The sequence below is a fragment of the Truncatella angustata genome (genome assembly GCF_020726525.1).
Source record: "Truncatella angustata strain MPI-SDFR-AT-0073 chromosome Unknown BKA67scaffold_2, whole genome shotgun sequence".
Classification (NCBI taxonomy): domain Eukaryota; kingdom Fungi; phylum Ascomycota; class Sordariomycetes; order Amphisphaeriales; family Sporocadaceae; genus Truncatella; species Truncatella angustata.
In genome coordinates this window covers 6,941,458-6,968,629 of record NW_025763382.1, presented here as the reverse complement: position 1 = coordinate 6,968,629, position 27,172 = coordinate 6,941,458, and the positions used below count along the sequence as shown (strand labels likewise).

The window sequence follows — 27,172 nt, the reverse complement described above, 5'->3', positions numbered from 1 at the left end:
GTCTTGTCAGTCGTGGCGAGTGAGTATATTTGTCCAGTGACCGCCCAGTCGGGTGTTGCGTGGACGGTGGCTCAGCCCCCGGTGCAAACCTTGTAAATCAAGTTATAACTGGCCAATCTGACTGTAGCATCTTTAAGTTAGTGCAGAGAACTTTAGCAATTGCGTTCTGGATATAGAAGAAAAATGTAAACCGAGCGGCCTCAGACGCCAGATGCATCTCTAATTTTCAATTTTTTATTTTCATTCCTTATACTTCTTGCTCATTCAAGTACACTTCATTACATCGTCGCGTCTTGCGCTCTTCTTTCAGCAGCTTCTATCCCTATCCTGCAGCTTCGCATCCTCTCAGATTGATTTTTTCAAAACTTTTCGGGGAGGCGCAAGAAAGAGATCGGAATCACCCTTACGTAGGCATGAAGACTTGACAACGGGCTTTTTCATGAAAATAACCTTGGTAAAATTGAGTGATAATGACCATTTGAACCTGATTCGTATACGGCACCGGTAGCTTAACAAGATTTAAGTACACCGTGAACTTTCCTACTAGTCTCAAGGTGTGTGCGATATAGTCGGAGACAACAGCGCTACGTATGACGTGCTATATAGGCCCACATAGAAAGAGCACTAACGTTAGCAGTTCCAGTGCTCCGGGATCGCTGTTTAGAACCTAGAAAATTTCCCAAAGTACTTTATGTAGGCTTCGCGATAGCTTCAAAACTCACCCTTAGTGCGCACCTGCGCCCCTTTTCACTTCTTCATCGCAGGACGTATTTCCGGCACCAACCAAATCTGCGGTTCGTTTTACCAAACCGAAGAGTCGCATAAAATACCATGGCCTTCCCACAAGCCGCCTCGATGCCCCTGCGCACCCTGCGCAAGCAGCTCTCGTCTGCGCGCGCTGCATCTGCATCCTACTCGACAGCGACCTCTTCTTCCCGCACCGTCCCGCTCGCGTTCGACCACCACGTGCCGCCGGCGGGCAAGGAGACGCACTCGCCGACCTCGTCGCCGATCCTCTTCATGCACGGGCTGTTCGGGAGCCGCAAGAACAACCGGTCCGTCTCCAAGGTCCTGGCGCAGCACCTGGGCCGCCACGTCTACACGCTGGACCTGCGCAACCACGGCGAGTCGCCCCACGACCCCGCCCACAACTACGCCGCCATGTCCGACGACGTCGCCGAGTTCATCGCCGCCCGCGGCCTCCAGGACCCCACCCTCATCGGCCACAGCATGGGCGCCAAGGTCGCCATGGTGCTCGCCCTCTCCCAGCCCGACCTCATCCGCGACATCGTGCCCGTGGACAACGCGCCGCTGGACGCCGCGCTCGGCAGCGACTTTGGCAAGTACGTACAGGCCATGAAGCGGATCGAGGAGGCCGGGTGCACCAAGCAGAGCGAGGCCGACCGCATCCTCGCCGAGTACGAGAAGGAGCTGCCCATCCGGCAGTTCCTGCTGGGCAACCTGCACCGGCCGCAGGGGGAGGCGAGGCAGAAGTTCCGCGTCCCGCTCGGCATCATCTCCCGCGAGCTCGACAACATGGGCGACTTCCCCTTCCGGGACCCGGACAAGGTCCGCTTCGAGAAGCCCGCCCTCTTCGTCAGGGGCACCAGGAGCAAGTACATCCCCGACGAGGCCATACCGCTCATCGGGAGGTTCTTCCCCAGGTTTCAGATGGCGGACATCGATGCTGGACATTGGGTCATATCGGAGAAGCCCGAGCCGTTCTTGAAAGGTAAGTAAAGAAGAGCGGATCACGCCACCAACGAAGAAGAAAGTTTACTAACGCGGGACTTTTTCTACAGCTGTCATCGAGTTCTTGGGACCAAAGGAATAGAGAGAGGTTGTATAGAGGTACGGATATAGCATTTTGCATAAGAGATACCCAACCATAGACATAGAAGGATAGACGCTCGCGCGAGCATCGGGGGCACATCATAGGCGAGATACATCAAAATATACATATGCCGACCACCCTCACCCACGAAGCCTCCATCTTGTAGCACCTGCCTCTGGGTGCCGGTTCAGTTCTGCCGACTAGCAAGGGCATGCCGAAGAGTAGTCCGATGCCATATTGCCAATGTTCAAGGTGCCATTGTTGGCGTTGGGCGGCTTCAGCAACTCGGGCTTCTGGACAATGCGATCGATGACCTCGATGAACGGCCTGCGCACGTTCTCCCGCGTCTTGGAACTAACCTCGCAGAATCCTGCTCCCTCGGCATCTGCAAACGCCTGACCTTCTTCGGCCGAGGTTGCCCGGCCGCCCGAGGTCACCTTGTCCAGCTTGCTCCCGACCTGTTGCGATTGTCAGTGTCTGCCCTGCACCGGCATAGAAGATCTTGGGGCGCGTACGATATATAGCACGGCGTCTGGGTTGGCATTATTTCTCGCCTCCTCGATCCACTTGTCCATACTTGCAAAGCTGGACCTGCTCGAAATATCATAGACAATTATCACGCCATGAGCGCCTCTATAATAGCTAGTTGATAGTGTGCGGAAGCGTTCTTGGCCGGCCTTTGCATCATATTAGGCTTGGTCCTTTAGCGAACAACGAGAACAGCTGGCGGCGGATGCAACTTACAGTGTCGAAGACGTTCAGCCTGTATGCTTGCCCTCGCACGGATAGCTTCTTAGTCTAGTAAGCGTCAGTATCTGCTTGGCATTTCGCGAATTTCCAAGATGCCATGTTTGTGCATGTGAAGTACCTTGAAATCTATCCCTATTGTAGCTGTGGAAGAATCTGGATCGAAGCTATCTTCGCAGTACCTCATCAACACTATGACAACATGCGCGATGGATTAGTATACCTTCATCTGCAAAGCATTTCTCGTATTCAAGGTAGCGGTGGAAGGTCAGACTCACGCGCTGACTTGCCCGCACCCGACGGGCCGATGATTAGCACCTTGAGTACTGGTAATGCATCATCCGACGCCATGATGCTTCAAACGCGCCTAGGCAAGCGAAAAGTATCGGCTTGTGAGCTCGTATACAACTAGGCCGTGGGTCTTCAGGATGTTTGCCTGAGGTGCGATCTGTATCGATTTAGAGGCAGGCCACAAGGGCAACGTCTTTGAAACGAGTCTTGGCCACAAAGGTGTACAAATACTTTTGAACACACAGCGGGCCTTGACGGTATGTCAACATCATGTCATGCTAGATAGAATCACAAAAACGAGAAATTATTATAACCAGGTCGCGCAACGGCGGTCTGGGAGAAATGAGCTAGTTCAGGCTCACCTAGATTCACAACAGTGCTTCAACAGCCGACGCTCTTCTGCAACAAATCAAGGCGCAGGTTCTATCGCTACTCGTTGCTACGACTTGGTCTATTTGGAAAGGGAGAAAAGTGGTACCAGCCATGTATGAGAATGCTAGGCTCAAAATGTAGATTCAAAGACAAATTGGAAGTTGATACACGTAGGTTTTGCGATGTGCAGGTGATAAGGTGGCATGCGGTATAGTGCTGCCGAGGTAGTAGTAGGCGTGGGCAAGACATGACGTAGCATTCACTGTTCTCTGGTTGGCCATACCAGCATCGGCCACGACCACGAGTAGAAATTACGAAAGGCATTCTTTTCATGCTACAAGGCCTACTGAAGCGGTGAATTGCACTGAACAAAGTGTGTTCCGGACTTTCTGACAAGATATATTGGCTCCGTCTTCTCAACATGGTCTATGAGGCTTGCCATGCTATCAGGAACCTTTCATCAAATCTAAGAACAGGGCCAAGAGGAAGATAGGGATATCCACAAAACGTATCGCATTCACCGTCAAGGCCAAAGGGTCATTATCTCATAAAGCAGACTTTCCCATTTTTAATCTCTTCATGAGAGGCCGCTCTGAAAATTCCGCGGCTTTACCCATTGCCACGCCAAATGCAAGCAGAAGTGAGACCTAATATGCCATTGCGGAAATAACCACACGCCGTTCCATGTCCATAGTACTCATCCTCGTGTCACATTTAGACGTCCTCAAGCACACGCTCCTTGAACTCCCGCTCGATCTTCTGGCCGTCCTCGTTTGTCGTCGACTCGCCGTGCAGGGCCAGGAGACCACCGAGGTCGAACTTGGGCGACTTCAGGAGCTTGACCTTGCGGATGTGGACCTATTCATCTACGATTAGCACCGTGGATCATGTCTCGATGAGGGGCAAAGCGAGACAAAGACATACGTTCTGGAGGGGATAGATGCCCTGGGTGGCCTTCTCGATCTCGCGACCGATGACCTCAGGGATGAGCTTGGAGACCAGCTGCTGGAGAGTGCAGCTGGCAGCCTCACGCTGGATGATCTCGGTCATCTTCTTGCGGATGGCACGGATCTGAGATGATGCAGCGTAGGTGGTCTTGCGGATCTGGTTGGGGCGGCGCTTGGTGAAAGCGATGGCGAAGAGGCGGAGGAGGTAGTCGTCGGAGGTCTTGATGGTGACGTTGGCCTCGATGAGGGATTGCCACTTGCGGACAAGAGATCGGAGCTTGTCCGAGGTGAAGTCGAGACCGTGGAAGTTGGTCAGGCAGTTCTTGCCCTGGACCTCGTCGACACGGAGCTTAACCTTGCGGAAAGAGTGGTCCTCATCCTTCTGGAGATCGGCGAGAGAGACCTCGACGATACGGCCCTTCAGGGCATCGTTGGCGTTCTTGAGACCGGTGGTTCTGTTGACGAGAGTCTTGCCGACACTAGATTGAAGGCTGGTTAGATTTCATCCACAAAGGCGATTTTCTGGTTGCTGGGGGGACAAGACATACTCTCGGATGTTGAAGGGAGCGGGGGCCTTCAGGGAGTACCAGTCCTTGCGGGAGAAGGGGTCGACGGTCTTCTTCTTGAGACCCTTCTTGCCCTTGGACAATCTCTTGTTCCTAATTGATGCCAGTAATTAGCATCGCAGTTTGCAGCCAGACCGTGCGTGATCGAAAGAGAGACAAGAAAAAGGGCGAGGCGAAGTGTAGATATCATGGGAGGTTGCGACTCTTCCGGGATGTCTTGGGGAGGAAAGAAAGATGCTGGTCGCGTCTGTATGCTGCTTTCGAAGGCCCTTGTCCCTTCGCAAAATGGTATCGCTTGCTTGATTTGACTTGGCTTGACTTCTTGACTTGGTATCAAATCAAATCAAATCAAATCAAGCATGGCGACAGAATGCCTCCTCTTGTTCGTTCCGCTGTGCTATACATGGTGCTTGTAGTTCGGTTCTGAATTGTACTCACTTTCCAACGGCCATGATTGCGAGCAGTCGTCTAGCAGCGCAATACTATGGGAATAAATTGAGTTGGTGGTGGGAAGGGCGGATGTTTGGCAGTTGACTTTTTCGAGGAGGGTCGTCAAATCTCAAAGTCGAGGTCCGGTTCGAAATTGTGAATTTTCTTGGGGCGGGCGCTCAAAGCTGTGTGGGCTGGGCTAAGTGGAATGAATTAATCAGGGCCGGGGTTTAGCCGCCACTATCTTGACTTGTTTATCCCATACGGATCCGTATCAGGCGTATCTCATATCTCACCCAAGCTTTGGTCGGTCGCGAGTGGCTACGGATCCCGCACCGCCACCCGCGCCAGCTCCCCGTCAGCTGGCGCTACCGTCAACCACCAACAAACATCCAGTCCACCGTTGCAATTGAGCGTCAAGCGTCAAACAACCCGAGATCTACAGGAACAAACTTTTGAGTCCTCTGCCGATCAGCATTAACCGAGCCATGGATTAAGTTAATGTACAGGCATCTGCTCAATTGACGTAAATCTCGCGCTGTATTTAAAATCAAGGAAATAGCCCTCTTTCAAATGCTCCAAGACGTTGATGCTTTAGCACTACGTATTGTGCCTTCATGCTTTTAAAACTGAGCTTTCATCTACAAGTATTCCATACATCATTACATACTCTGTGTATCTGCACTTGGCTAAGCTAGGCGCTGGTTCAAGTGGCACCGAATAGCGAGAGCTTGTATACAACACTATGGTTCGAATGCTATTTCATTAATAACATCTCTACACCTTCTTCTATCTCTGAACTCTTGACAACGAGGTCCACAACCACATCGTTCCCTCCTCTTCCCCATCCGACAGTAGCCTCTCCTCAGGCATATTGCGGCCGCTCCAAAGCCTTTGCAATACCTATTAGGGACCTTCACCCTGCCACCATTCTGCAGTATCCGGTGTCCCAATGTTCCTTCCATTAGTCGACATTGGTTCTTTCCGCATTCCCCGGCACAAAGACGATGGAAGCACACCTTTCGTCATAGGCCGGCAACTAGCCCTGTCATCTGGCAGATCTCTCGATCACCAGGTTATCCCCAGAGCTCGACTTAATCAATCTCTTATTATCGCTGCATTCCTGCATTCCTGCCTTCCTGTACGATTCTTCCTCTTCGCGGGCAATAACTGCCTGGTCGGTCCATTACCATTACGCTTGCAGCCAGAACATCCTCGATCATTGTCGATAATGGGTTGGTGTCTTGTTGTAATCCGGCTCGACGACCTGCGTTGAACTTCCAAAGGTATAATTCCTCAGAACGCCTGAACTCCGATGGGCTGTGTCCAAAGTTTCGATGACTTAATGCACCCACATCTCTACAAAGGCTATGCGCAACAACCTATCCTTAGCAGGAAGGCTGCAATTGGCGCGCGCCGGTGGTCGTGTAGAATTGATGAGGGCTGCCTTCCGCGGCCTTTCAAGGTGGCACATCTTTCCCTTCTTGTTGTTGTTCAATATCCCAAGTGTCAAAACTTGGAAAGCTGAAGTAGCCCACCGAGTCTGGACGTGGTCAGTATGCGTTCTTTTGTGATGCCAACATGTCTGAGGAAAACCAACATGGGTTGCTATCACTCCTTAACAGCTCCCTCTTCTCGGCCTCGGTCAATCCGGAACCTTCATAGTCGACTGCTCCGAAACTCCTCGTCGAGTTGGGTGATGAGCTCAGCACCGCAGCGTTGTTGACTGCAACCCGGCTCAAGAGTTCCGTCGCCCTCCTACTCGAGTTTGGACTTGTCAATACACCTTTGCAGGCACTCGAAGTCGTAATGGATGGCTCCGTGGCGCAGGCTCTAAGCAAGCGTGGGCGCCGCCTGCTGCTACTCCTCGCAGCCCTGGGTGAGGAATCCCGTCGAACAAGACGGTGCGACTCTGTCGATGGTGAAGACATGACGTTGATCTTTCAGTCCAAATTGCCCCTCTCGGCAGAAGATTTCAATGAGACAATAAGTGTTGTTCACAAAAGAAGTCTCGAAGACTTTCAACAACTTTCTGAAGACTTGACAGAATACAGACGAATTAATCCTGAACAAGGGAAGACGATGTGGTTCGAGGCTGCTTGCTCAAGGTTATGAGGGTGATCCCTCCCAAGACTTACAGACGCCCAGGCACCGGCTACCACCACCATTACGGCACCTATCTCGCGACATGTTCCGGGGGTGCGCTGGAGTGCCACATGGCGTGTTCAAAATGGGGGAAGGAGGGGGGCCCAATAGAGCAATTCCAGGCTGTCGTGTTTGTTGTTGTGTGGTGGGCATCCAAGGATTCTTGGGCGTACATACATGGGCTGCAGTATTCTAGGTCCTGCTAGCGGAACCTCGTAGTCGCTGCCCAACCATTTGGACCAAAAAAAAAAAGTCCACCCGCTCTCCCGCCTGCATGTCTACAGTGGGGCACCATTAGAAGCACCCACGTCTTCTACGCAGTTTGGTCGCGAACAAACAAACATTCAATGCGAGCAAGTGGTCACCTCATCCATTGAAACCAGAATCGGGCTAAGGCAGCCACTGCAGTTCATTCACCGCACCACACCCTACAGTACTAATGCGACGCCCGACTGATTTATTGCCAGTATCCTTGAAGGAGCTGCTATATTCCTGCAAAACGAGCCCCATAGCTCCCATTACTACGCGCTGACTGGGTCGCGACGTGGAGCAACGCCCTGGAGGGCTGACCGAAAACGGCCTTATGACACGGACGCTTGTTTGCCACCGCTTCTTTGTCAAGTCTGCTTGTTTTATAATCGCCTTGGTTCCTGAGGTGATTCAGGATGAGAGGGAAAGAAAATTTACCCAATGTCGGTCAAGAAACCCCCCTCCCCCTTTTCGACGATTAGTTCTACCATGTGCCATGAGCTTGAAAACACACGAAAACTTGTGGGCTGCTCGTGCAGCAGTATCCGCTACGTTGCTTGTGCTGTCTTGGTTTTCGGCTCTGTGGAGATCTTACGATTGACGTGAGGGGGTGAAAGTGGTGAAAATGCAATGTTGCTGACAGGTTCCATTTCGGTAATACTGTTTCCAAGCAATCGCATTGCCGAATTTCCCAGCGGAGTTTTGGACGAGTGAAAGGGTTCCGTTGAACGTTGCATGCAACAGTTCTATATCTTACCCGGCCTCTCACCCTCCTCGCTATTCCTCCGGCTGTTCCTGCTTTGGCCGAGCTTGCTACTCTGCGCTGAGTGGGCACTTGTGCAGGCCTAACACGACTGGACACGAGACACTACAGCACTACAGCAGCACTCGAAGATGTACTTACCGGTTGAAAGTGTAGGTCAGCAGGAAATTGCGCACCAGTGAACAGTCAACTTTTTTAAGATGTGGGCACTGACTATGCAGCTACGATTTAATTCATCGGGTTCTACTTCCGGCTTGCACTAGCGATAATATCCTGACTGCTCAGTATGGTTCTAACTGCAGATGAGTATCCAAGCTACTACTCATTCAAATCAAGGTCCCAAAGCATTGATAGGTATGCATCATGACCACATCGTTTCTACCATGCACTCACACGTGCCAACACCGCTGGCTCTCTCGGATTCAAACTCGCGTTTAGTGGTCGATACTGCGTTTCCTGTTAGCCGAGACTCTGCCGCAATCCTTTTCTTTCCTCCAATTCTCTTGGAATCGGGCTTAGGATAGGAAAAAGGGGTGCCTGAAACTTACTCTTCCCACATACGGCCCTGGACAGCCTTAAGCTCATCCTCTGTCATTCTGTGACCGGTTGTGAAATAGCCTGCAAAAGAATGATTAGTTATATGCCGCAAAATTCTACCGCCAGCTTCTAGAACGACCATTGTGGGGTACCACCATGCGTTGTATCGTGCTGACAAGGACGAATAAAACGTACCGGCTGTGATCTTGGCGTCTATCTCCACCCTTGAGTCATCAGGGATCAACTCCTCTGGGAGCTCGACGCGCTCGTGGATCGGGATCCTGTGTGCCTGCATTAGAGCGACTGTGTTTTTTTTATAGCATTATCATTCTGAGTTGTAAACAACACTTACCCTTGTCCCACGATCGCGTCGTGTTTCATGCTGTTGAGAATTATGTATCAGCGAGATATCCGCGCGCTCACAGGTTTTAGGAGGGGAAACATACTTGCTCATGCTAAGCATGCGGTCAATCTTCTTGATGCCGAGCCAGTGGAGGATATCTGGCATCAGGGCCTGGAACCTCATGTCCTTGACTCCCGCGATGTTCTCGGTCCTCTTGAAGTAATCCGATGCGCGGTCTTCGCCTCGTTTCCGGGCGTTGTACACAACTGTAGATTAGACGGTGGAATTAGCATATTACATCGAAGAATAATAGAAATATTTCCTGGGGGTTTAATATTAGGACGTAGAGGAAATGCACGTACGGTACTATAGAGAAGAAGAAAAGCAGTCAGCCATGTTACGGATCACCACGGGTCTTGTCTGTACTGGGATGGGAAGAGCCGCTTACCTTGGTAACCTCACCCAGCGCTCTGCCCTCCTTTCTGAAATAGATGACCACACCGCTGCCGCCGTTCTGCGCCTCTTTAACGGCCTCCTCAATGCCGAAGATGAGGTAGGGGCGGCACGTGCAGATGTCGGAGCCGAAGACGTCGCTGCCGTTGCACTCGTCGTGGATACGCAGAGCGAGGCGGACCTTCTCGTCCGACATCTTGGCCGGGTCGCCGAAGCAGTAGACGGTGAGGCCGCCGATCGGTGGCAGGAAGACCTTGATGTCGTTGCGCGTGATAAGCTCCGGGTACGAGCCGCCCGTGTGCTCGAACAGCGACCGCCGCAGCACGCCCTCGTCGATTCCGAACCGCGCCGCCACCCCCGGCAGGTACCAGACGGGCTCGACGGCGAACTTGGTCACGGCCAGCTCGCCGGCGCTGTTCAGGCACACCTTGCCGTCGGGCACCAGCCGCCCCGCCCGCACGCTCTCCTCGAGCTCCGGGAGCTTCATGTGCGCCTTGGTGATGGCGATGGTGGGGCGGATGTCGACGTTCTGGCTCTCGATGGTCTCGCTGAAGAGCCAGGGCGCCAGGTGGCCCCACGGGTCCATGGCGACGATCTTCTTCGGGTCGGACCACTGCGGGAACGGCCCGATGTTGGCCGCCGGCTCCGTGTTGGTGAAGTCGGGCCGGTGGTTGATGTCCAGCTGTTTGGACGCCAGCGCCAGCGCAAAGTAGATGCTGTACGAGCCGCCATGGGCGCCGATGGCGTTGCGGCGCCCGATGGTGCTGCTCGAGCGCGAGACCACCACGGGTCCGCGCTCCTCGGGCGTCGAGGCGCCCCAGGATAGATTCAGAGGGTCAATGCCGATTTGCTTGGGATATGTGCTGTGATGGATTGTTAGCCAACTAGAGAACTAGATTTGAGGGACACTATTGTTATTATCATTATCGTGACTTACGTCAGAATGATTCGTGAAGTGAAGCCGGACTTCTCGGCTTCCTTTGCTGCAGCCGGCTTCTCGGCCGGAGGTGAACCCGGTGTTGGGAGAGGACTTGAACTCAATCCGGCGCCATTGCTGACGCTGCCTCTAGGGGTCTTGCTCTCCGGCGTGCTTTCCGGTGCAATCTGATCAAGTCTCTTCGTCACACCTGCTAGGCCAGTCGATAGTACCGTCTGGTTATCTTGGATTGCCTTCAATGCCTGAAGGACGGCTGACATGTCCTCACTTGCCATCTTGAGGATCTGAGAAAGTTGATATGGGTAAGACTGGTAATACAGGACCTATAGATTGAATTTCAAAAGATGTTGTTAAACAAGTAGGATAAAAGCCTATGTATATCTCAAGCAGAAATAGATAAAGCAAGATGTGGCGTTGAGCACAGAGCACACAAAGGACGAGAGGTTGGCGTAAAGTCAATAATCATGTGACCTATCTAACAAGCGAATGAGAGTTCACGATGTCAAGATGTCGGTCAGAACGGTTGGAATGAGTACCGCAAGATAGTACACACAGATGGATGGATGAGGTGTCACGAAAGCTGTCTTGGAGCTCCAATGCAGGTTTGGTCAGGCACAAGAAATAGTAATTGGCTGGAAGCTTATTGCACCACGCATTTGGGCATGCTTCCGACTTAGTTGTCCTGTAGAGAAGATAGCTTGAATGCGTTGACTAACGTTAAAGATGATCCTCGATAGAGAGATATGGATAGTCGTAGTACCCCAGGCGTGGTCGTGTCAGCCGCCTGAATCCGTCGGGTTGAGTTAGGCGTTGTCGCTAGTGATGTGCATAGCGACTCGGAGACGATCACGAGGAGTCCTCCGCGCGCGGGGAAGTCCCCGACTCTCTGGCCCTTTGTTATTAAGAGGAATCCAATTCTTCTTCCGTATCAATGCAACATTCCCTATGGGGACTTTCGCAACATCGCAGATCAATAAATATTAGCAAATTCCAACTGCAGCGTTGATATCATAAAAGCAAATAGCATATCAAAGCCCCAGTGACCGTTCATGATCATAGTGGATGGGGATACAAGGGGCGGGGCCTCGATAGGCGCATATAGCTACCCCGCTATATCCACTTTACTCCGATAGACATAAAGTGAAGTGATAAGAATTAAGGTTAGCGCGTTTTGGCTATCCTATTTTCCCTCGCTCTGATTGGGAAGCATACCCACTCAATCAAGAAATGTGTCTTGGATCTTGGGCCATACATTGTGACAAATTCACGGTCGCTACCAAAAGTGTTGTTTTGCTCCAGTTCTTAACGAGGACAGCTGCGAACGGTTTCCTGCTGAAAGTGCACTTTAAGCGAATGGCTCTCGAACAGTGAAGCGGCTAAAAATAGACCTGTAAGATAAGACATGTAGTTATGTAATAAGCATAATTATAGCGCAAAGCCGGGAGTAGAGGCTGCCGGACGCCTGCCATAACCTAGGTTCCTGGGGTTATGAACTACATCACTGTCTCAAAGTGAGACCAGTAGAGAAGCGCCAGGTCACCAGTGAATGAAAGGACGATATCTTTTGCTAACGAGCTCAAACCGTAGCCTCATTCTGAGCTGTGCCTGAACCGAATTGTCATAATTGCTGAAATTGATCGAGTATCGCTTTCGTGCCAATGTCTCTAATTCGTGGCACCGGACAAAGCTTTATACTAGTCTAGACTAGACATGACATGAGACTACTACTCCCCTCATAGAAGTATAGTCCACCAAGACCAGTGCTTGGTCTGCTTATATTTGTTTATTCTTCAAATCCAGCGGAGTTGATGTGATTAATCACGGTACAGTCACATAAAATGGGAATTAACATATTTATAGACCGATTTGCGTGCTGTGCGGTAGCACACATATTTCTTCACTAGCGACTTTGTACTAACATGAACGGTTCACTCATCGGATATACCATCCTCGTCATCCTCGGAAAACTCTTCCCTCCTTATCCTTGGTTTATTCGCACGCGTTGTTTTCTGTTCACTGTTCTCCTGATCATCATCCGGACTGACAGACCTCTCGGCGACCTTCTTGCCTTTTACGGGCTTGGAAGATTGAGGCGTAAGATATCCCCGGCGCCTGGGCCCCTGCCCGAAGTCGGCCGAGCCTCTGCGATTTTTCCTCCTCGGGGGTGCCAGTTGTCTTGCAAAGTAGTCGTCTCGCTGCTGGCTAGCAAGCGCATTATCGGCATCGGGGCCGCGGACGGCATTGATATATCTCTCAAAGTCAGTGGCTGTCTCTGCTATCTTGGCAAAGTTTCGTTTCGTCAGTCTGATGGTCATGAGACTCTTCGTGCCCGACGCGGCGGCCTGGTCCGGCGACAGACCTTCTTTTCGAATGCGCTCGAACCTGTCAAACTGCCCCATAGCTATGGCAGTGGAGAAAGCGTTGCGGATTTGGCGGGCATTCCAGGTTGTCTCTTCTTCTTCGTGCTTTTCGTAGTGGGACAGTGCAAACTCGAGAAGCAGGTCTCGGTCAAATTTGATCTTGACATCGGAAGTCTCGTTATCTTTGATGATACGGTCCAGGATGTTGTTCCATATCCTTTCTGTTGAGCTCTGGTCTATCATGTCGTAGCGGAGCGCGACGTGGATGCGCGATTTGAAGGCTTCATCGATGATCCCCACAATGTTCGTCGTCAAAAACAATATGCCGCTGTAGTACTCCAAGTGCCTCAGAAACACTTATGGCTTGGTCAGCTTGCAAGATTCTCGAAAGCTTGGGCCAGTCACTTACCAGAGACTACTGCATTCCGATTCATGTCAGTCCAAGTTCTTTTCGCCAGGAACACGTCTGCTTCGTCAAGGAGCAAGACGCAGCCCCATTTCTCAGCCCGCTCTGTGTGCTCTCTCAGGTTATCTTCAACCTCCCTCGCCGTGACACCAATATCTCCACAGGTCACAGCATAGAGTGGTTTCCCCGTGTATGCAGCTATGGTCTCAGCGGTCGAGGTTTTGCCGGTCCCCGGGGGTCCGTGGAGCAAAAGAATGAGGCCACGGCCTTTGCCCTTGATCAAATCGATCTGCGAACTCTGCGTGGTTGAGTTCTTCGCTTTCTTATGCTCGAACGCTGAGGTATGGTTATCGACAAGTGACAGGAGCAGCTGGCTGTAACCGTCCTCTATCACCAGATCCTCCCAGCCACGCCTCCTGGCATCTTCACTCTTATCAATTTCCTCCAACTTTTCGACATCGAGCCAATCTATATTCTGATTGTCAACCACTAGAAAAAAAATTGAGCATTATCGGGAGCAATGTCACTTACACCATTCGCGCTGACGAAAATCGAAAGCCGGAACACAGTGAGGCAATAGCATAAGATAGTCTTCCATATCTGCCAGCTCCTCTGGCCGTTTGGCATGTGTGAGATGAAAGTGAGATGACAAAAAGCCATCTGAGCGGGCCTCGTCGACATCATGATCACCGATATGATATTCTCGATCTCGACCGCCCGGGGTGCTTTCTGTCACTTCTCTCAAGCTGGGACGAACACGCCCCAGATGATCAAAGTCTGTTTCGTAGAATGGGAATGCCTCGTTGAACGTCTCAATGTCAACATAGACATCACTCTCAAGTTCCTTCTCGGCAGTTCCCATCAATTGAGCATTCTCTGCACGGCCACTTGACATCCGAGGCGGAGGCGAACGCATTCTCTTCCGAAGGGGCAATGGCTCCCGTACACTAGGGTGTTTGGTCGTCCGCGCAGCATATTTTTTGTGACCATAGCACTCGAGCGCGGCCCTTCCTCGAAGCTTGAGCTTCTTGATGATATCTTCAGAGTTTCTGCGGAATCGGACTGGGTAGTAGTTGAGGTCAGTAATCTTCTTCTCGCCCGTGTAATGCGGCACGCGATGAGTGATGCGCCGAGGGCCGATTTTCTTTCCGTCCCAACCTAATCTGAAGCAATCAATGACAACGTCTGTCCAGGTTCCTATGCCAGCTTCGGGTGAATTATCCGCCTCCTCCTCTTCCCCTGGTGGGCGATAAACATTGTTGTTCACATATTTGAGTAATCGCATCCGACCACCGGTAACGGCGTACACCTGATACAGTGCGTCAACATCACTTTCCCGGTCGATGATGAGGTCGCCAGGACTGTAAAGGTAGTACATCTCATCAAAACTGATTTTATCAAGCGAACCGTCCTGAATCTTCATTCTTAGACCTATGAGGTGGCTCAAATCTGTCAGGATGAAGTCGTGTAGACATCGCAAATGTGAAACACGAACTTGAAGGTCGTTTCTTTCTCGCACAAGGCTAATGTCGACATTGGCTTGTGTGCTCGATCTAGAGGGTGTTGGTCTCTCGGGGCTACTCAAGCTACCATTAATCTCTTCTTGGCCGACTTCTTTGTGATTTGATGCATCTTCCACAGGTATATCTCTCTTTGTCTGCTCTTGGGCTCTATCGTCCGTGGGTGTTGTTGTTCCTTGTGGTTCATTACCAGTTCTAGCGTTTGTAGGTGATTCGACTGCTATCACCCTTGTCACTCGCTTTTCCAAATCTTCAAGCTCAAGTGTCAGTTTCTTCAATGTTGATTTAATTCCATCCCAATTATGGACTAATAGCTGCTCGAAACATTAGTTGCTGTATGGTCTTGAATGCTTTCAACACGACCGGCTCACCTTGAAGCTTGGGATGATGCTGAAGTCGACGTAGTGGTCAGCTCCTTCGAGTAAAAGATCAACAAAAGATTGGTATTCCGCTATGACTCACATGTGAGGAAGGCCTGGCAATGTCAGTCCAGCGATGCGCTCTAGGTCATCTAAGAGAATTGATGAATTAATCTTAACCCTTTGTGGCTTCTCAATATTTTGCGCATTAGTGTAGGCATTCTTGAAATCCTCGTCCGAGTACTCTCTGTCGACCGTTGTCGGCACAGAGCGTACGTTCCGGTAATATACTTGTATGACAGGAGTGGCATTGTTGCGACCGACGCGACCACTTGGGCCATAGCCGGGTGGCCCAGGCGGAGGGCCGGGTCGTGGCGGACCAGGTGCAAAGCCTGGTCGCGGTGGACCAGGTGCAAAGCCGGGTCGCGGCGGCGGTGGTGGAAGGCCGGGTCGTGGCGGACCTAAGGAGTCCCCGCGCCAGTCTCCCATCGACAATCGCTCAATTGTACAAGATGGTCTTACAACAGTCTTAGCAGATTCCTTCAATTTGAAGACCCAAAAACGCTATCTTGGGTATGCATAAAGCGCCAAGCTGAGGGGTGAAATCAGACTTACATGATGGGCTGAGAACTAGGGGTATTTAAATTAATGGGATATACTCGGGGTGCGGTACCACCTCCGTGTGGGAAAGGAGGAGGGACTTGGCTCGTCGGTCGTGGCGAGGCGGGCGGTGATGGAAACTCATCCATGATGTCTTCCAATTGCGAATACTCTGCCCAGACGTTTACTGTCGTTGCTGTCTTCAACGCCTTCATCTTTTCCACAGCTATTAGCAAAGCCTCTTTCGCCTCCTTTTCGGCATTGCTCGACTGCAATGGCCGCGCTGCGTCTTCAGATCCCGTCGACTCGTCCGCAGTTGACACTGGTTGACCTTCTACATTTTCAACCGCTGGTATGGATTGCCCCACCGCCGCCACCTCATCGTTACCAGCTTCTGAAGTGGCCAGGAGACTGTCACCAGCCATCGTACTTGTTTCTGTCCGTGTCGGCAGTTGGATCAAAGATGTGGTGTAACCGAGAAGGTTTAGGTGTGGACATAAGATATCGTCGAGATTTCTTGTCTCCCTAGCTGAGACCGCAGGTTACGATTACCCATAGATAATTCGAGCGCCAGCCTGCTTTCGGCCCCCATTCTCACAGGATTTTGCGGCTGGAATTGTGGTCGACATCTGACTTGTCAGCATGCGGTGCCCCTGCCTTCATGCAATCTGCCCACCGTCGCGGTAGACAAGCCATACCGCTTGTGCGTTAGGTAGTTCTCACCCATTGGACGATACCCCAAAGCCTTGCAGATATCCCATGATCACAATACCACCTTATGCATCACAGCAGGGCCTAATGCAATCTGCGCCAGATGCAGCCTGCTGCCTGCTTCGCAATGCATGCTTCTATCCCGATCAGGATTTCCACATGGTCGTGCTGCCCCGCCGTGTACAATTCGATAGTATTGTACAATCTTTATCCTTGCTGATAACAGTCATCTGGAGCGCTCTCACTTGCGTGTTAGCATTTTATTCGCGTCCAATTTAGCATGCCTGGCACCGGAAATCGCTTGCCGGCGACCGCTGGCCACGATGAGGTCGATGAGTTCATGGACGCCCTCAACGGGGCGGACGACGGGGCTCTGAGTTGGCGACGTCGGCGAGGAAGTACGGGCTTGGATGAGATGAAAGTATACGTCTCAGAATCTGAATAGATACGAGGACTAATGAGCCGAGTAGAGATTATAAAATATTTTATGCCGAGTATTTCAAAGCTCAGAAAAACTTTATGGACACTGCCAACAAGTGTCTCGAGAAACTAAAGCTTCCCCCGATGGAAATCAGCCAAGGGAGTGATTGGAACGCCGTGCAAGCAAGGATGGAGCATGCCTGCTCCGCGATTGAAAAGGTTTCTGCACGCGACAATGAGATGTCGGGGATGGCAGGCAAGATGAAAAAGGCATTTCGAGGCCTGTGCAAGAATGCTGGAACCGGCAAAATGTTCACCTCGATGATACCTGACGACATGGGCGGCTCCATCCTATCCGGCGGCCTCAATGTCATCTTCACGACTCTTGAGCAGACCAGTGTTCATCGAGAGGCCGTGTATAAAGCCCTGGAGAGGTTGCCCCGTATCCTGAACGATCATGTGCAATACCTGGAGCTCGCGAACGAGGACGCCGAAGTTCACCGCCGCACAGCTAAGTTATACACCGAGGTGTTATTGACCTTGGACCACATTCTCCGTTGGTACATGACGCACGCATTTGGTAAGATCTGAAGCTCACTGCGACCATATGTATGATTACTACTGCGTCTGACACTTATATTTCGGGTGCAGTTGCTGGGGCCAAGCGCCTTCTCAATCCATCCGCTCTGTCCACCAATCTCAACGATCGACTAGCAGAAGTGAACTTGGCTGCCAAGGACTTGAAGGCTCGTGGGGTCCATGTCATTCGACGACAGACGCAGGAAAAGCTGAGCGAGATATCGACAGTCCAGGAATGGACGTCGTACGAAAACGTCAAAGTGCGCCGCCGGTTGGACGAGATCGACCTGAATATTAAACGAATTGCAGACAGGTCTGACCTATATGAGGGCATAGAGACAGCTGTTTATGACAGCCTGCAGTCCCTCCTCCAAGGGGTGGTGAAAAGTAGGTGCAACACGGCTTCCCCATGTCTGCCTAGGTCACTAAAGATTTTCTTTCACTAGACCTAACAATCAAGAATACGGAGGCTCGAGATTCGATATCTACAACTCCCTCCATTACGTGTGAGAACGTCCTGGAGGAATTAGAGTATGACCCAGCCTTGATCACCGACGACGTAGAAGCGTTGTTGCGGCTGAATCTTCCAGCGTCAAGAACAGAGATCGACGTGAGTCGTGTTCACGCATTGCAAGGAAGCCCCAGGCTCCGGGAATGGCTTACCGTCGACGAAGGATCACTTCTTTTGGTCAATGGCGGCGCGACGGACCCCTTGGACCTGTCCACATCGTTCGCAAACGCAAGGATGATTCATGCTCTGATGGAGCAATCTTTGGAGCGCAGAGAAGGATTGGAGATCATACCCCTGGTATATCTCTGTAGCCAGCATCGGAATTACTATCGCGACGTCGACGCGAGTCCCACCAGTCTGGCCATGAGCCTGCTTTTGCAGCTCATCGACCATTTCCCCGGGTTCAAGGGAGCAGACCTTCAAGAGTGTCTGGATGAAACCGATGGCGAGGATGTTATCAGCATCTGTAGCTCGCTTGGTCGTCTAGTCAGGAGGCTCCCTTCCAGCGCTGTAGTGTACCTCATCTTGGATGGGCTCTCGTTTTTCGGCACACCTGTAGCGAGGATGAAAGAGTTGCGACGGGTGATTCATCATCTCGTTTCTCTTCACCGTGAGGGATCGAGGGCGACGTTAAAATTCATGTTCTCCAGTTCAACAAGATCCAGGCATTTTGGCGACTTGTTTGAGGAGGATGAGATCTTAAACGTACCGGCATCACCAGTTCCGATGGGTGGACCTGAGGCGTAACACGGGAAATATTACAAAGTTTTCATAATAAACGTGTTAAATTAAACATGACCTTTTGAAAAGCTTACTTCTCGGTAAATTACGTCACGTATACAAGGTTTTAGAATAGCGATAGTGATAGGCAGCGCGGCGTGGTTTAAATGGGGATTGGGGGCACTGAACGCAGCTCCTTTCGGCACGCAGATCAGCCGTTAGTGGGCTGCAAGACCATATCGACCCCTTGAGAACAAAGCATAATGAGATATGGTCCTATTCGATATAGCCTAAACGAACATTGAAGATCCATGCACACCCACTGCTACACACGTCAGTTACAATTTACAAAGTCCTCAAAACTCGAGGACCAGCAACACACCTTTGATGGTCTTCCACGGTATGATGCGCAACCTTCTGCCTCTGCTTGTCGTCACTCCAGATCAGCGGCAACCGGGTTCCCCTTTCGATTAACGGGGCTGTCTCAAAAGCAAGTCCAGCACAAAGAGGACACCCGGCATCGTCCTTCCCAACGGCCCAACGGGCAGAACGGCTCGCGCATCAGCAGCGGCATCCAGTCTAGGTTAGGCCTTTTCGTGTAGAAAGCATCTCTTGGCCGCTGAGGCTGGTCTACGGATGAGTCACGCAGGCGAATACTTATTGACCTAGGCGTTAGTAAGGTCGTATAGTGACGAGGGATGTATTTTGTTCAGTGTTCATCGCCGGGCACAGCGCTAGGATAATAGTAACCTAGGCGATGGCGCGGCCTGGGAGGCAGGGAGGCAAAGGCCGTCCGTCCTGTTTAGCGTGTGTAAATTTAACCATGGTTCGCACTCATTGTGGTCAGGCCGGGAATAATTATATGGAACTACGTAGTTACACCCCGCGGAAGCCAGAGCCAAAAGCCAAGGCGCCATTCACTGCAAGCTTGCGACGGCCGTTGTGTCGGAGGGAGATCCATTGTGCAAAGGTGCTGAAAATAGCAGAGTTTCGAAGCAGATCACGCAAGCAGGAAGTCTTTTCCCGATAATAAACAAAAGAAAGAAGATCTGCGATACGTTCTTACTCGACAATCATATTGCGCAAAGACCAAAATATACCTCCACGCGACAGACCTGCCACACACTGCTTCGACGGCCGAGACACACATCACACTCACGCGACAAGTTGAGCTGCTACACATTTCTTGACGCGACATTCGCCATGGGCAAGAGAAAGTCCTCCAGCAAGCCGCCGCCCAAGAAGGCGCGCGCCACGCTCGCGACAACCTTCACCTGCCTTTTCTGCAACCACGAGAAGTCGGTCACGGTCAAGGTGGACAAGAAGGCAGGCGTGGGAACGCTGAACTGCAACGTGTGCGCGCAGAACTTCCAGTGCGGCGCCAACTACCTGAGTGCGCCGATCGACATCTACAGCGAGTGGGTTGACGCAGCCGGTAAGTAGTTCGCCTTCGCTCGTTTTGGGTTCCGCGAGAAAGGGGGAGCCCTTTGCATGCTAACGTATCGTCCCTGCAGATGCCGTCGCGAAGGAGGAAGCCGGTGGCGCTCCGAGACCACTCGCGTCCAGTTCACGAGCGAGACAGACAGAAGAAAACAGATACGGCGAGGACGAGGACGATCGCCGTTACGAGGGAGAGGGCATCGTAGCCGATGACGATGAGTACTGATCCTGGCATACAACCTTTTCAACTGGGATTTGCGGCAGGTGTTTATGCTTTTGTATTATTAGAGGGGCTTGTGCTCTGGGGCGTCAGGACAAGATTTCCAACATGATACTTGGTCTGGATGGTCGGCGTAACTTGATTCTGCACAGTTCTACTTGCATTTTCTACGGATGGTGGACAGGTCTCAACCATTGGTTGCAGCCTGATTTGTGACCCCACTGGTGCAATATATATACTTGGGAAAACCTGCAAGCTTTTACATGGTGTAATACCTGTCACCAAAATCGCCCAGGCCAGGAATGATATAGCTGATATTGGGTTAGCGAAATGACTGGGTATCCTGGTCAAGACCACGTACTTCTTCTCGTCCAGGCCTGCGTCCACGAAAGCTGTGACAACCCTCAGTTTGGGGAATTTAGTCGAAAAGTTTCGGATGCCTTCAGGGCTGGCAATGAGGTTGAGGAAGAGTATTCGCTCCTCGGGGACACCTCTGGACTTTAGAACATCAACGGCCATGATAGCCGATCCACCTATTTCTAGTCAGCTGCTGCATCCGTGTGTTGATTCCAGTCGGTAGTGGTCGCATACCAGTGGCCAGCATTGGGTCAAGCAGGAGAACCCATCTGCTTGCAATGTCCTCGGGAAGCTTGTCGTAAAACAGCTTAGGCTTTGCCGTCTCCTCATCGCGTTGAATCAGGATCTTGCCAATTCTGACGGATCGGCAACAATCCCGTAGGCCCTGTTCCATTGACTCGCCGGCGCGCATGATAGATACACCGCAGATCTTGCCCTGGAACTGGAGTCCGGCATAGGAGCGGCCGACAGGCGTGGTGACTGTCTGCTCAACTGTTGGTAGATGATTGAGGCCCTCCTCAACGAGCAACCGAATAATACGGTTAGAGTAGAATATAAAGTCCGCCCGATCAGTGTTCTTGTCACGAATCATTCTGGCCCTCAGGTTAGTTCGGAAGATGAACACGGGAAGGCAATGGTGCATCCCCGCCTAACGAGGGAAGTACTCACGTGAGCAAGGCAATGAGCTGAGGGGTCTGCTGCAAGATGATGGCATTGTCAAATTTCACCTGGGTCGACACCGTGGCAGTCGGCTTTTGGCTCTCAGATCGATAATCTGGTCCTACACACTTGGTGGGAGCAGGTTGAGGAGTGGTCGACATGTTGGATGGTGTAAGCTAGAAACGCCTAGGTGATGTGATGGGACCGCAGCTGGCCAGGTATTAGCAGTCAATGCCTCTCACTCTCGAGGACAAGACACCGAGCTTTGAAAGAGTATTTGAGGTCTTACATAATGTGGTGGGATCTGTCTTGGGAAAGTGGACACAGATCAGGGTATAGGTCTTTCTCAGTGACAACTGAAGGTGCAAGAATATGGTTCAGCTTAGTGAGGAGCCAGAAAGAGGGCGGAGAACTAGACGTGAGAGACTCGAGACAGAGGACCGATGACGGTGACCGACAGCCTCGATTTGCCAAGCGAATTGGACGGGAACAAGAAGAGGTGCGGTAGGAGTATGAGAATATACGCAGAATACGGAGACCGTTGGGAATACCTCCAGCAATACTAGACGAATGGGCCAGGTGCTTGCGGCAGGGTCCGCGATATGCAGAATATGTATTGCAGGGGCTTATCGCCATATTCATCTATGCCCTAGACCAAGGTTGGCATACTTTGTACTTATGCAGCAGCCCTCAAATACCCCCGGCAGAGCTTGGGCACAGCTGGGACCCCTCCCCAATGCGCCTGTGTATTGTATGGATCTGGTATGCAGGCGTGGGCCCAGGGCCTGCCCTGCCGGAGACGTGCTGTAGATTTCTTGTCCGGGTCTCTTGTCTCTTTGTCCCCGCCGCGCAAGGGGGGGGGGGGGGGGCGTGTTCGGTGTTCTGGTTGCATGTGGCGGGCGGGCGGTCAACAAAGCACCATGGGATTCCTGTTTCGCAAGTGTCGGTCCTAACAGTCCACGGGCCAAATCCCATGTCAAATTGATAGTGGGCTATGAGCGGTTTCGTCACAAGCAGTGGTGGTTTGAGTGATGACCCTGGACGGTGGCATAAGACAATTCAACGTGCCGTAACATCTGATTTGATCGTACATGTCATGGAACACGACCCAAATGCCGCGTTTGCGTAGTTCCTAACAATCGACGCACGCCTCCGTAAGAAGGAAGGGATCAGGCTCATTTCGTCATCACCATCCTCGCTCCATAGCCATTGTGTTCTGTTCCTCCGCATCTCCATAACAAGACGAGCCCGACTCTCAAGCTACAGTAGCTCCAGCTGTCGCAACTTCCGAATCGCGCGGGACAGCAGAGTAACTTCAACCTTTGATTATTATTATTTTTTTATATTTACTTTCTGGCTTGACCGGCAACCACTGCGCCATCTTTCACTCCGAACCTGACTCTCGAAAAAAGTCGCAATCTGTCTCCAGCACTTGCCCCAGCGCTTCCATCGCACGCCCCCAACGATGATCACGCGATTTGTGGATTGAGCTACATCGTTCGCGACATTTCTGCTTCACGCCATGGCTTCCTTGAGCGCCCAGCCCAAGTCGACGAGTCGCTTGAAGACGTATGGCAGGGCTAGCAAGAAGACGGTTCCGACACAGCCGTCGCAAAGACCTGTCAAGAACATACGCGCTGGTATCTCGAGATCCGTTTCCGACCTCCCAGCCACGCGCCACGTCGAACACGATCCTTATGACATTCCTTCCGATGACTCCTCGCCGGATCATCCGACACTGAACACGAGGACCGGCCCACCAATCACGAAACCCCTGACAAATGCTGAGCGGAAGCGAAAGGTCAACAGTGTCTATCCTGCCGACGACCATGGCCTTGACCCTGTGAGTGAAGACAGCTCTCCTTCGGCCCTCAAGCCCAAACAGCGCTCGCGGGTTTCCTCGCCTACCGAAGATGCAGGCGGCTCGAGGCCGAAGACGTATGGGCCGACGCGACAAGCGCGCGCGGCCTCGGCAGACATCATGGAGGTCGATGCAGCGAACGGGCTCCTCTCAAGCCCCCCACCCACTCCCGTTGCTCCGCTAGACAGATCAAAGGGGAAGGAGGGATCGAACTCAGAGCTGCCCTTCTCGCCGAATACCATGAACATGTTTGGTAGCTTGCAGGTTGGGGACAAGGCATCGCAGCAACACCAAATACCAGTACGGCCCAAGTTCAAACCATCCGCCACGGCTCCGAATGTCTCTCGAAACGCTTCCAAGTCCTCCAGACAGGTCTCGATCTCGGCTCCAGCGTCCAAGCCTGCTGAAAAGCGGCGAAAAAGGCTGATAGACGCCCTGGTCGAGCAAATGGAGGAGTCGGATGGTACGGTCGACGAGGACAAGACAGACAGCCAAGTAACCTGGGCTGACCCCGTGGTTTCATCCGGTCAGAACAGCGAAGACGCGGACTCACAGTCGTCATCTCAGGCCTCGAAGACGCGCAGGGCTTATGGCGGTCAAGGCCCTAGGACACTGGCCCGGTCTGGGAGCTCTCTAAAACATACCTACGGCACTTCAAAGGTCACACTGTTGGAGGAGGACAATATTTTTGAGGCGTTGGCCATGCCCGATCTAACGACATCCACTGCCCCGAGGCGCTTGGAGTTGACCCCCAAGGTCTTGCCCAAGGCCGATCTGGACGCTGACGAGGACTCTTCCGTGTCCACCCCTCGCAAAATCCGACCTCGAGATATCCACGAGCTGAGACAGGCAGGCGCGAACAGCAGGGTCGCTGACGAGATGTTCGATTTATCAACGCAGATTGGTCAACCAACTGCAAAGCCATCCTCTAGCCGCAGAACAGCTCTCTTGCAGATTGCGGAGAAAGCACGTCATAAGGACTACAGAAAACGTATGCGCGATCATGGGCTGGATGCCATGGTCCTGAAAAGCGTCGGAGACGAAGCAGACCCCATCTCGGGGTATCTCATTACCGTCATCCTTCTGCAAATTCTTACGAGCTCTGCAGCGCCACATGTCATACAATTGCTACAAGATGAGGAAGCTGGAAACTTGTTCGGAAGACTTCTCCAACTTGACGAAGATATCAAGAAGCTGGTTCGGGACCGCAAGAGCAATCTCTCAAAACGGAACCAAGGACTGCTGATCGCCGGCCAGGCAGCGTTGCTCGATTTGCCGATTTGGCAATCAGCCAAACCTATGTCGACATCACCAAGAACAGTGACCCTGAAGTGCCTTGAGATGTTGATTGCTCAGGATGCTCAACTGGGCAGCGATGACGCACTGTTCCCGCCCGCTGTCACCAAGGGCCTCTTTGATACTGTCTCGGCCGCCCAAGGAGGAGAATTCTGGGATCAGCCGGCTGCCGAGACCTTCGATGTTCACTGCGCCCTTTCCGTGCTCGAACACCATGCTGTGAAAGCCATGGAAGCGCAGAGCAGTGAGAAACTAGCTAAGCAGTATCTCCCGTCTGTGGCGGATGCGTTCGGTGTTGCTCTCAAGGATCCTACGCGTCACAATGCTTTAGAAAGCCCACTGCTCAAGCTGGTGCTCAACATGACTAACTCTAGCATCACGGCACCCGGCATCTTTGTTGGAAAGGGCCTCATCTTGCCGCTCTCAATTTCCATCTGCACAAGCTTCACACAGTCACTGTCGGCGGTCTCCGACGGTGATGAATGGTCTGGCCTGATTGACGGCCTAGTCCTTCGACTTGGTATCCTCATCAACTTCGCTGAGCAGGGTACGGCGGTCAGAGAAGCGGTCTATGAGAGTCGAGGCTCCGGTGGCGAATCACCAATCAAGGAGCTAATCCGTCTGTTCCTTGCAAACCACCGGAACACTGCGGAAGTAAGTTGTTTGGCCCCAAGATATGATGTGGGTGTCGAAGCTAACATTATACTACAGGCCGACTCTGAGGCCAAGAGCCAGCTCAATGTAGCATTTGGCTACTTATCGTTGCTACTCGGCTATCTGTGTCTCTACCCTCCGACCCGCAAGGCTTTCACGTCGAGCCACTCGGCCAAGAGCCTCGGTCCGCTGCTCGACTCGATACATGAATTCATTTCACACCATAGAGCCATGGAAGCAAGTCTTTTGGATGCAGGGGTAGATGATCCACGGGCTCATGGCGGATACACGGAAAGACTTCAAGGTCTTGTTGACCAGCTAGAGGCAGATGCTGCGCACGATTGATTTGAGACGCGCCCAGAACACAGTTATAGAGGCGAGGGTTGCAGACAAGTCACCGACAGGTCTTGACCAGCATTCATACAAGCGAATGGAAACTCTGCAGCTGGATATGGTGCGTCGACTGAACAGATTAGACCTGCATTTGTGTAAGTAGATGGTCAAGGTTCTCATGACATGATGGACTAGGGACTAGCATAGGGATTGCATGACATGGTATCAGACATTGCGAACGGTCCCCTTTTGGTGGGACTTGGCACGGCATTATACCCTTAGACTAAGCATTCCTGGAGTTTGCGAATAGCACGGCGTTTCTGGCTCTTAATTTGAAATACGAAGCTACGAGTAGATCAGCATTGGTTTGCGGCCTGCCACTGGGTTGTCTATGTTCTGACAGTTTATATCCATGGTTCTGCCATCAGATGAAGGTCCATGTCTGCTGGACGGGATCCCTGGAGAAGAAGGAAAAAGGGGTATCATATCCCAATGTGACGAGACTCATTCGCACTGTTATGACACTACGCAGACACACAGCTCTATTCCTTGGGGTCTCATATACATGGTCTGCTTTCGCCATGACAGCTGTCATGTGATTGGCAACTTTTTTCTTTCTTTCTCTGTCTGTGGCAAATGCCACTGATTCTCTTCGTTGCAATCTGGTGGTTGTGTTGTTATGGGGGTGCATCTAGTTCGTAGATACCGATCGTTTTCCCTGGCTTAAAAGACAACGCGAACCCTAACCCCTCGTTTTATCAAGAAGTCAGGAGTGGAGCAGAAGGAGGCATTGATACCTCCATGGATTCAGTGGAATGGGTGCTGGAAGTGATGTTGGACCAGAAGAAATGTAGTATTCTTTTCCTTTCTCCCCCCCCCCCCCCCCCCCTCTTCAGGGAGGATGTAGTGGCAACTGTGTCTCGTTGCTGTATCCTGTGCGTGGATATATTGGGTATTGATCGAGAGGGATTCAAAGAAAGGGTAACAAGTAGTAAACAGAGAATTTGTTGAGGCTCCCCGGCAGTGATCCTGGTGTTCGTTATTGCCGGTTCAGTTCCGTTGGTATTGGTGTTACTCCAGAAACAAAGAAACTGAAAAGAAAAAAAAAGGGGGCTGAAGAAATGAACCTTGTTGGTGGGAAATAATGAAGACTAACGTTATTATATATGGTGAATAAGGTTTCTTCGAGATTAACTCGAACTTGCTCAGCCGGGGGAAGGGGAGGGCGGAGCTGTTTCAACATACCAAACTTGTCTATTTCGAAAGCACATTCGTGCAGATCCAGATTTCATGCTTTGTCACAGTACTCGTAAGCAGGATTAAAGGAAGAGCACACGTACCGACCACGATGGGTTCCCCTACTAGCTCCTGAAGCCATCGTCCTTTCTTGCCATCACTATAGGCAGCACCGACTCTGATATCAACTCCTGTACCAAATACGACTAGCTAAATCCTCATCGACCTTCCCGGTCAACCCTCGAGCCTCAGCGAACAATTGCAAGCATGAATCTGTAGCGACCAGCTAAAGTATCATCAAGTATGTGTGGAGCCC

At 51.8% G+C, this 27,172-nt stretch overlaps 11 protein-coding genes across 11 annotated transcripts; 4 read left to right on the top strand and 7 right to left on the bottom strand.

Annotated features, from left to right (window-relative positions):
• Window positions 1-548: 548 nt before the first annotated feature.
• BKA67DRAFT_213386 (prolyl oligopeptidase-like protein) lies at window positions 549-2,102 on the top strand. Its single transcript, XM_046095511.1, has 2 exons — window positions 549-1,732; window positions 1,803-2,102. Exons 1-2 carry the CDS (start codon window positions 832-834, stop codon window positions 1,832-1,834), a joined length of 933 nt encoding a protein of 310 aa, XP_045962622.1. The 5' UTR covers window positions 549-831; the 3' UTR covers window positions 1,835-2,102.
• Window positions 2,035-2,932, bottom strand: BKA67DRAFT_514653 (P-loop containing nucleoside triphosphate hydrolase protein; the record flags this gene model as incomplete). The annotated part of the gene is made up of 5 exons (XM_046097665.1): window positions 2,035-2,292; window positions 2,350-2,511; window positions 2,579-2,632; window positions 2,703-2,773; window positions 2,860-2,932. 5 exons carry the CDS (start codon window positions 2,930-2,932, stop codon window positions 2,035-2,037), a joined length of 618 nt encoding a protein of 205 aa, XP_045962621.1.
• An 880-nt stretch (window positions 2,933-3,812) lies between these two features.
• On the bottom strand, window positions 3,813-5,380 carry BKA67DRAFT_213269 (40S ribosomal protein S3aE). Its single transcript, XM_046095510.1, has 4 exons — window positions 5,196-5,380; window positions 4,740-4,850; window positions 4,169-4,670; window positions 3,813-4,102 (listed from the first exon to the last, which is right to left on the bottom strand). Exons 1-4 carry the CDS (start codon window positions 5,207-5,209, stop codon window positions 3,959-3,961), a joined length of 771 nt encoding a protein of 256 aa, XP_045962620.1. The 5' UTR covers window positions 5,210-5,380; the 3' UTR covers window positions 3,813-3,958.
• Window positions 5,381-6,554: 1,174 nt separating this feature from the next.
• Window positions 6,555-7,301, bottom strand: BKA67DRAFT_674394 (uncharacterized protein). Its single transcript, XM_046108754.1, has 2 exons — window positions 6,787-7,301; window positions 6,555-6,729 (listed from the first exon to the last, which is right to left on the bottom strand). The coding sequence occupies exons 1-2, from the start codon at window positions 7,115-7,117 to the stop codon at window positions 6,647-6,649; spliced, it is 414 nt and encodes a 137-aa protein (XP_045962619.1). The 5' UTR covers window positions 7,118-7,301; the 3' UTR covers window positions 6,555-6,646.
• A 1,586-nt stretch (window positions 7,302-8,887) lies between these two features.
• BKA67DRAFT_513116 (GTP cyclohydrolase-like protein II) lies at window positions 8,888-10,888 on the bottom strand (the record flags this gene model as incomplete). Its single annotated transcript, XM_046097538.1, has 6 exons — window positions 8,888-8,961; window positions 9,076-9,161; window positions 9,233-9,262; window positions 9,327-9,489; window positions 9,650-10,539; window positions 10,614-10,888. The coding sequence occupies 6 exons, from the start codon at window positions 10,886-10,888 to the stop codon at window positions 8,888-8,890; spliced, it is 1,518 nt and encodes a 505-aa protein (XP_045962618.1).
• A 1,565-nt stretch (window positions 10,889-12,453) lies between these two features.
• Window positions 12,454-15,051, bottom strand: BKA67DRAFT_213078 (uncharacterized protein). Its single transcript, XM_046095507.1, has 3 exons — window positions 13,911-15,051; window positions 13,383-13,847; window positions 12,454-13,329 (listed from the first exon to the last, which is right to left on the bottom strand). Exons 1-3 carry the CDS (start codon window positions 14,800-14,802, stop codon window positions 12,542-12,544), a joined length of 2,145 nt encoding a protein of 714 aa, XP_045962617.1. The 5' UTR covers window positions 14,803-15,051; the 3' UTR covers window positions 12,454-12,541.
• On the bottom strand, window positions 15,052-16,685 carry BKA67DRAFT_213077 (uncharacterized protein). Its single transcript, XM_046095506.1, has 3 exons — window positions 15,874-16,685; window positions 15,271-15,775; window positions 15,052-15,213 (listed from the first exon to the last, which is right to left on the bottom strand). The coding sequence occupies exons 1-2, from the start codon at window positions 16,281-16,283 to the stop codon at window positions 15,358-15,360; spliced, it is 828 nt and encodes a 275-aa protein (XP_045962616.1). The 5' UTR covers window positions 16,284-16,685; the 3' UTR covers window positions 15,052-15,213; window positions 15,271-15,357.
• Window positions 16,686-16,968: 283 nt separating this feature from the next.
• Window positions 16,969-18,968, top strand: BKA67DRAFT_213127 (uncharacterized protein). The gene is made up of 4 exons (XM_046095509.1): window positions 16,969-17,569; window positions 17,641-17,955; window positions 18,015-18,099; window positions 18,166-18,968. Exons 1-4 carry the CDS (start codon window positions 17,089-17,091, stop codon window positions 18,824-18,826), a joined length of 1,542 nt encoding a protein of 513 aa, XP_045962615.1. The 5' UTR covers window positions 16,969-17,088; the 3' UTR covers window positions 18,827-18,968.
• Window positions 18,969-20,002: 1,034 nt separating this feature from the next.
• On the top strand, window positions 20,003-20,242 carry BKA67DRAFT_514330 (transcription elongation factor 1; the record flags this gene model as incomplete). The annotated part of the gene is made up of 1 exon (XM_046097640.1): window positions 20,003-20,242. One exon carries the CDS (start codon window positions 20,003-20,005, stop codon window positions 20,240-20,242), a length of 240 nt encoding a protein of 79 aa, XP_045962614.1.
• Window positions 20,243-20,273: 31 nt separating this feature from the next.
• Window positions 20,274-21,841, bottom strand: BKA67DRAFT_213114 (uracil phosphoribosyltransferase-domain-containing protein). The gene is made up of 4 exons (XM_046095508.1): window positions 21,486-21,841; window positions 21,051-21,409; window positions 20,821-20,992; window positions 20,274-20,770 (listed from the first exon to the last, which is right to left on the bottom strand). The coding sequence occupies exons 1-4, from the start codon at window positions 21,635-21,637 to the stop codon at window positions 20,719-20,721; spliced, it is 735 nt and encodes a 244-aa protein (XP_045962613.1). The 5' UTR covers window positions 21,638-21,841; the 3' UTR covers window positions 20,274-20,718.
• Window positions 21,842-22,998: 1,157 nt separating this feature from the next.
• BKA67DRAFT_533532 (uncharacterized protein) lies at window positions 22,999-25,632 on the top strand (the record flags this gene model as incomplete). Its single annotated transcript, XM_046099715.1, has 2 exons — window positions 22,999-25,287; window positions 25,345-25,632. The coding sequence occupies 2 exons, from the start codon at window positions 22,999-23,001 to the stop codon at window positions 25,630-25,632; spliced, it is 2,577 nt and encodes an 858-aa protein (XP_045962612.1).
• Between the last annotated feature and the right edge of the window lie 1,540 nt (window positions 25,633-27,172).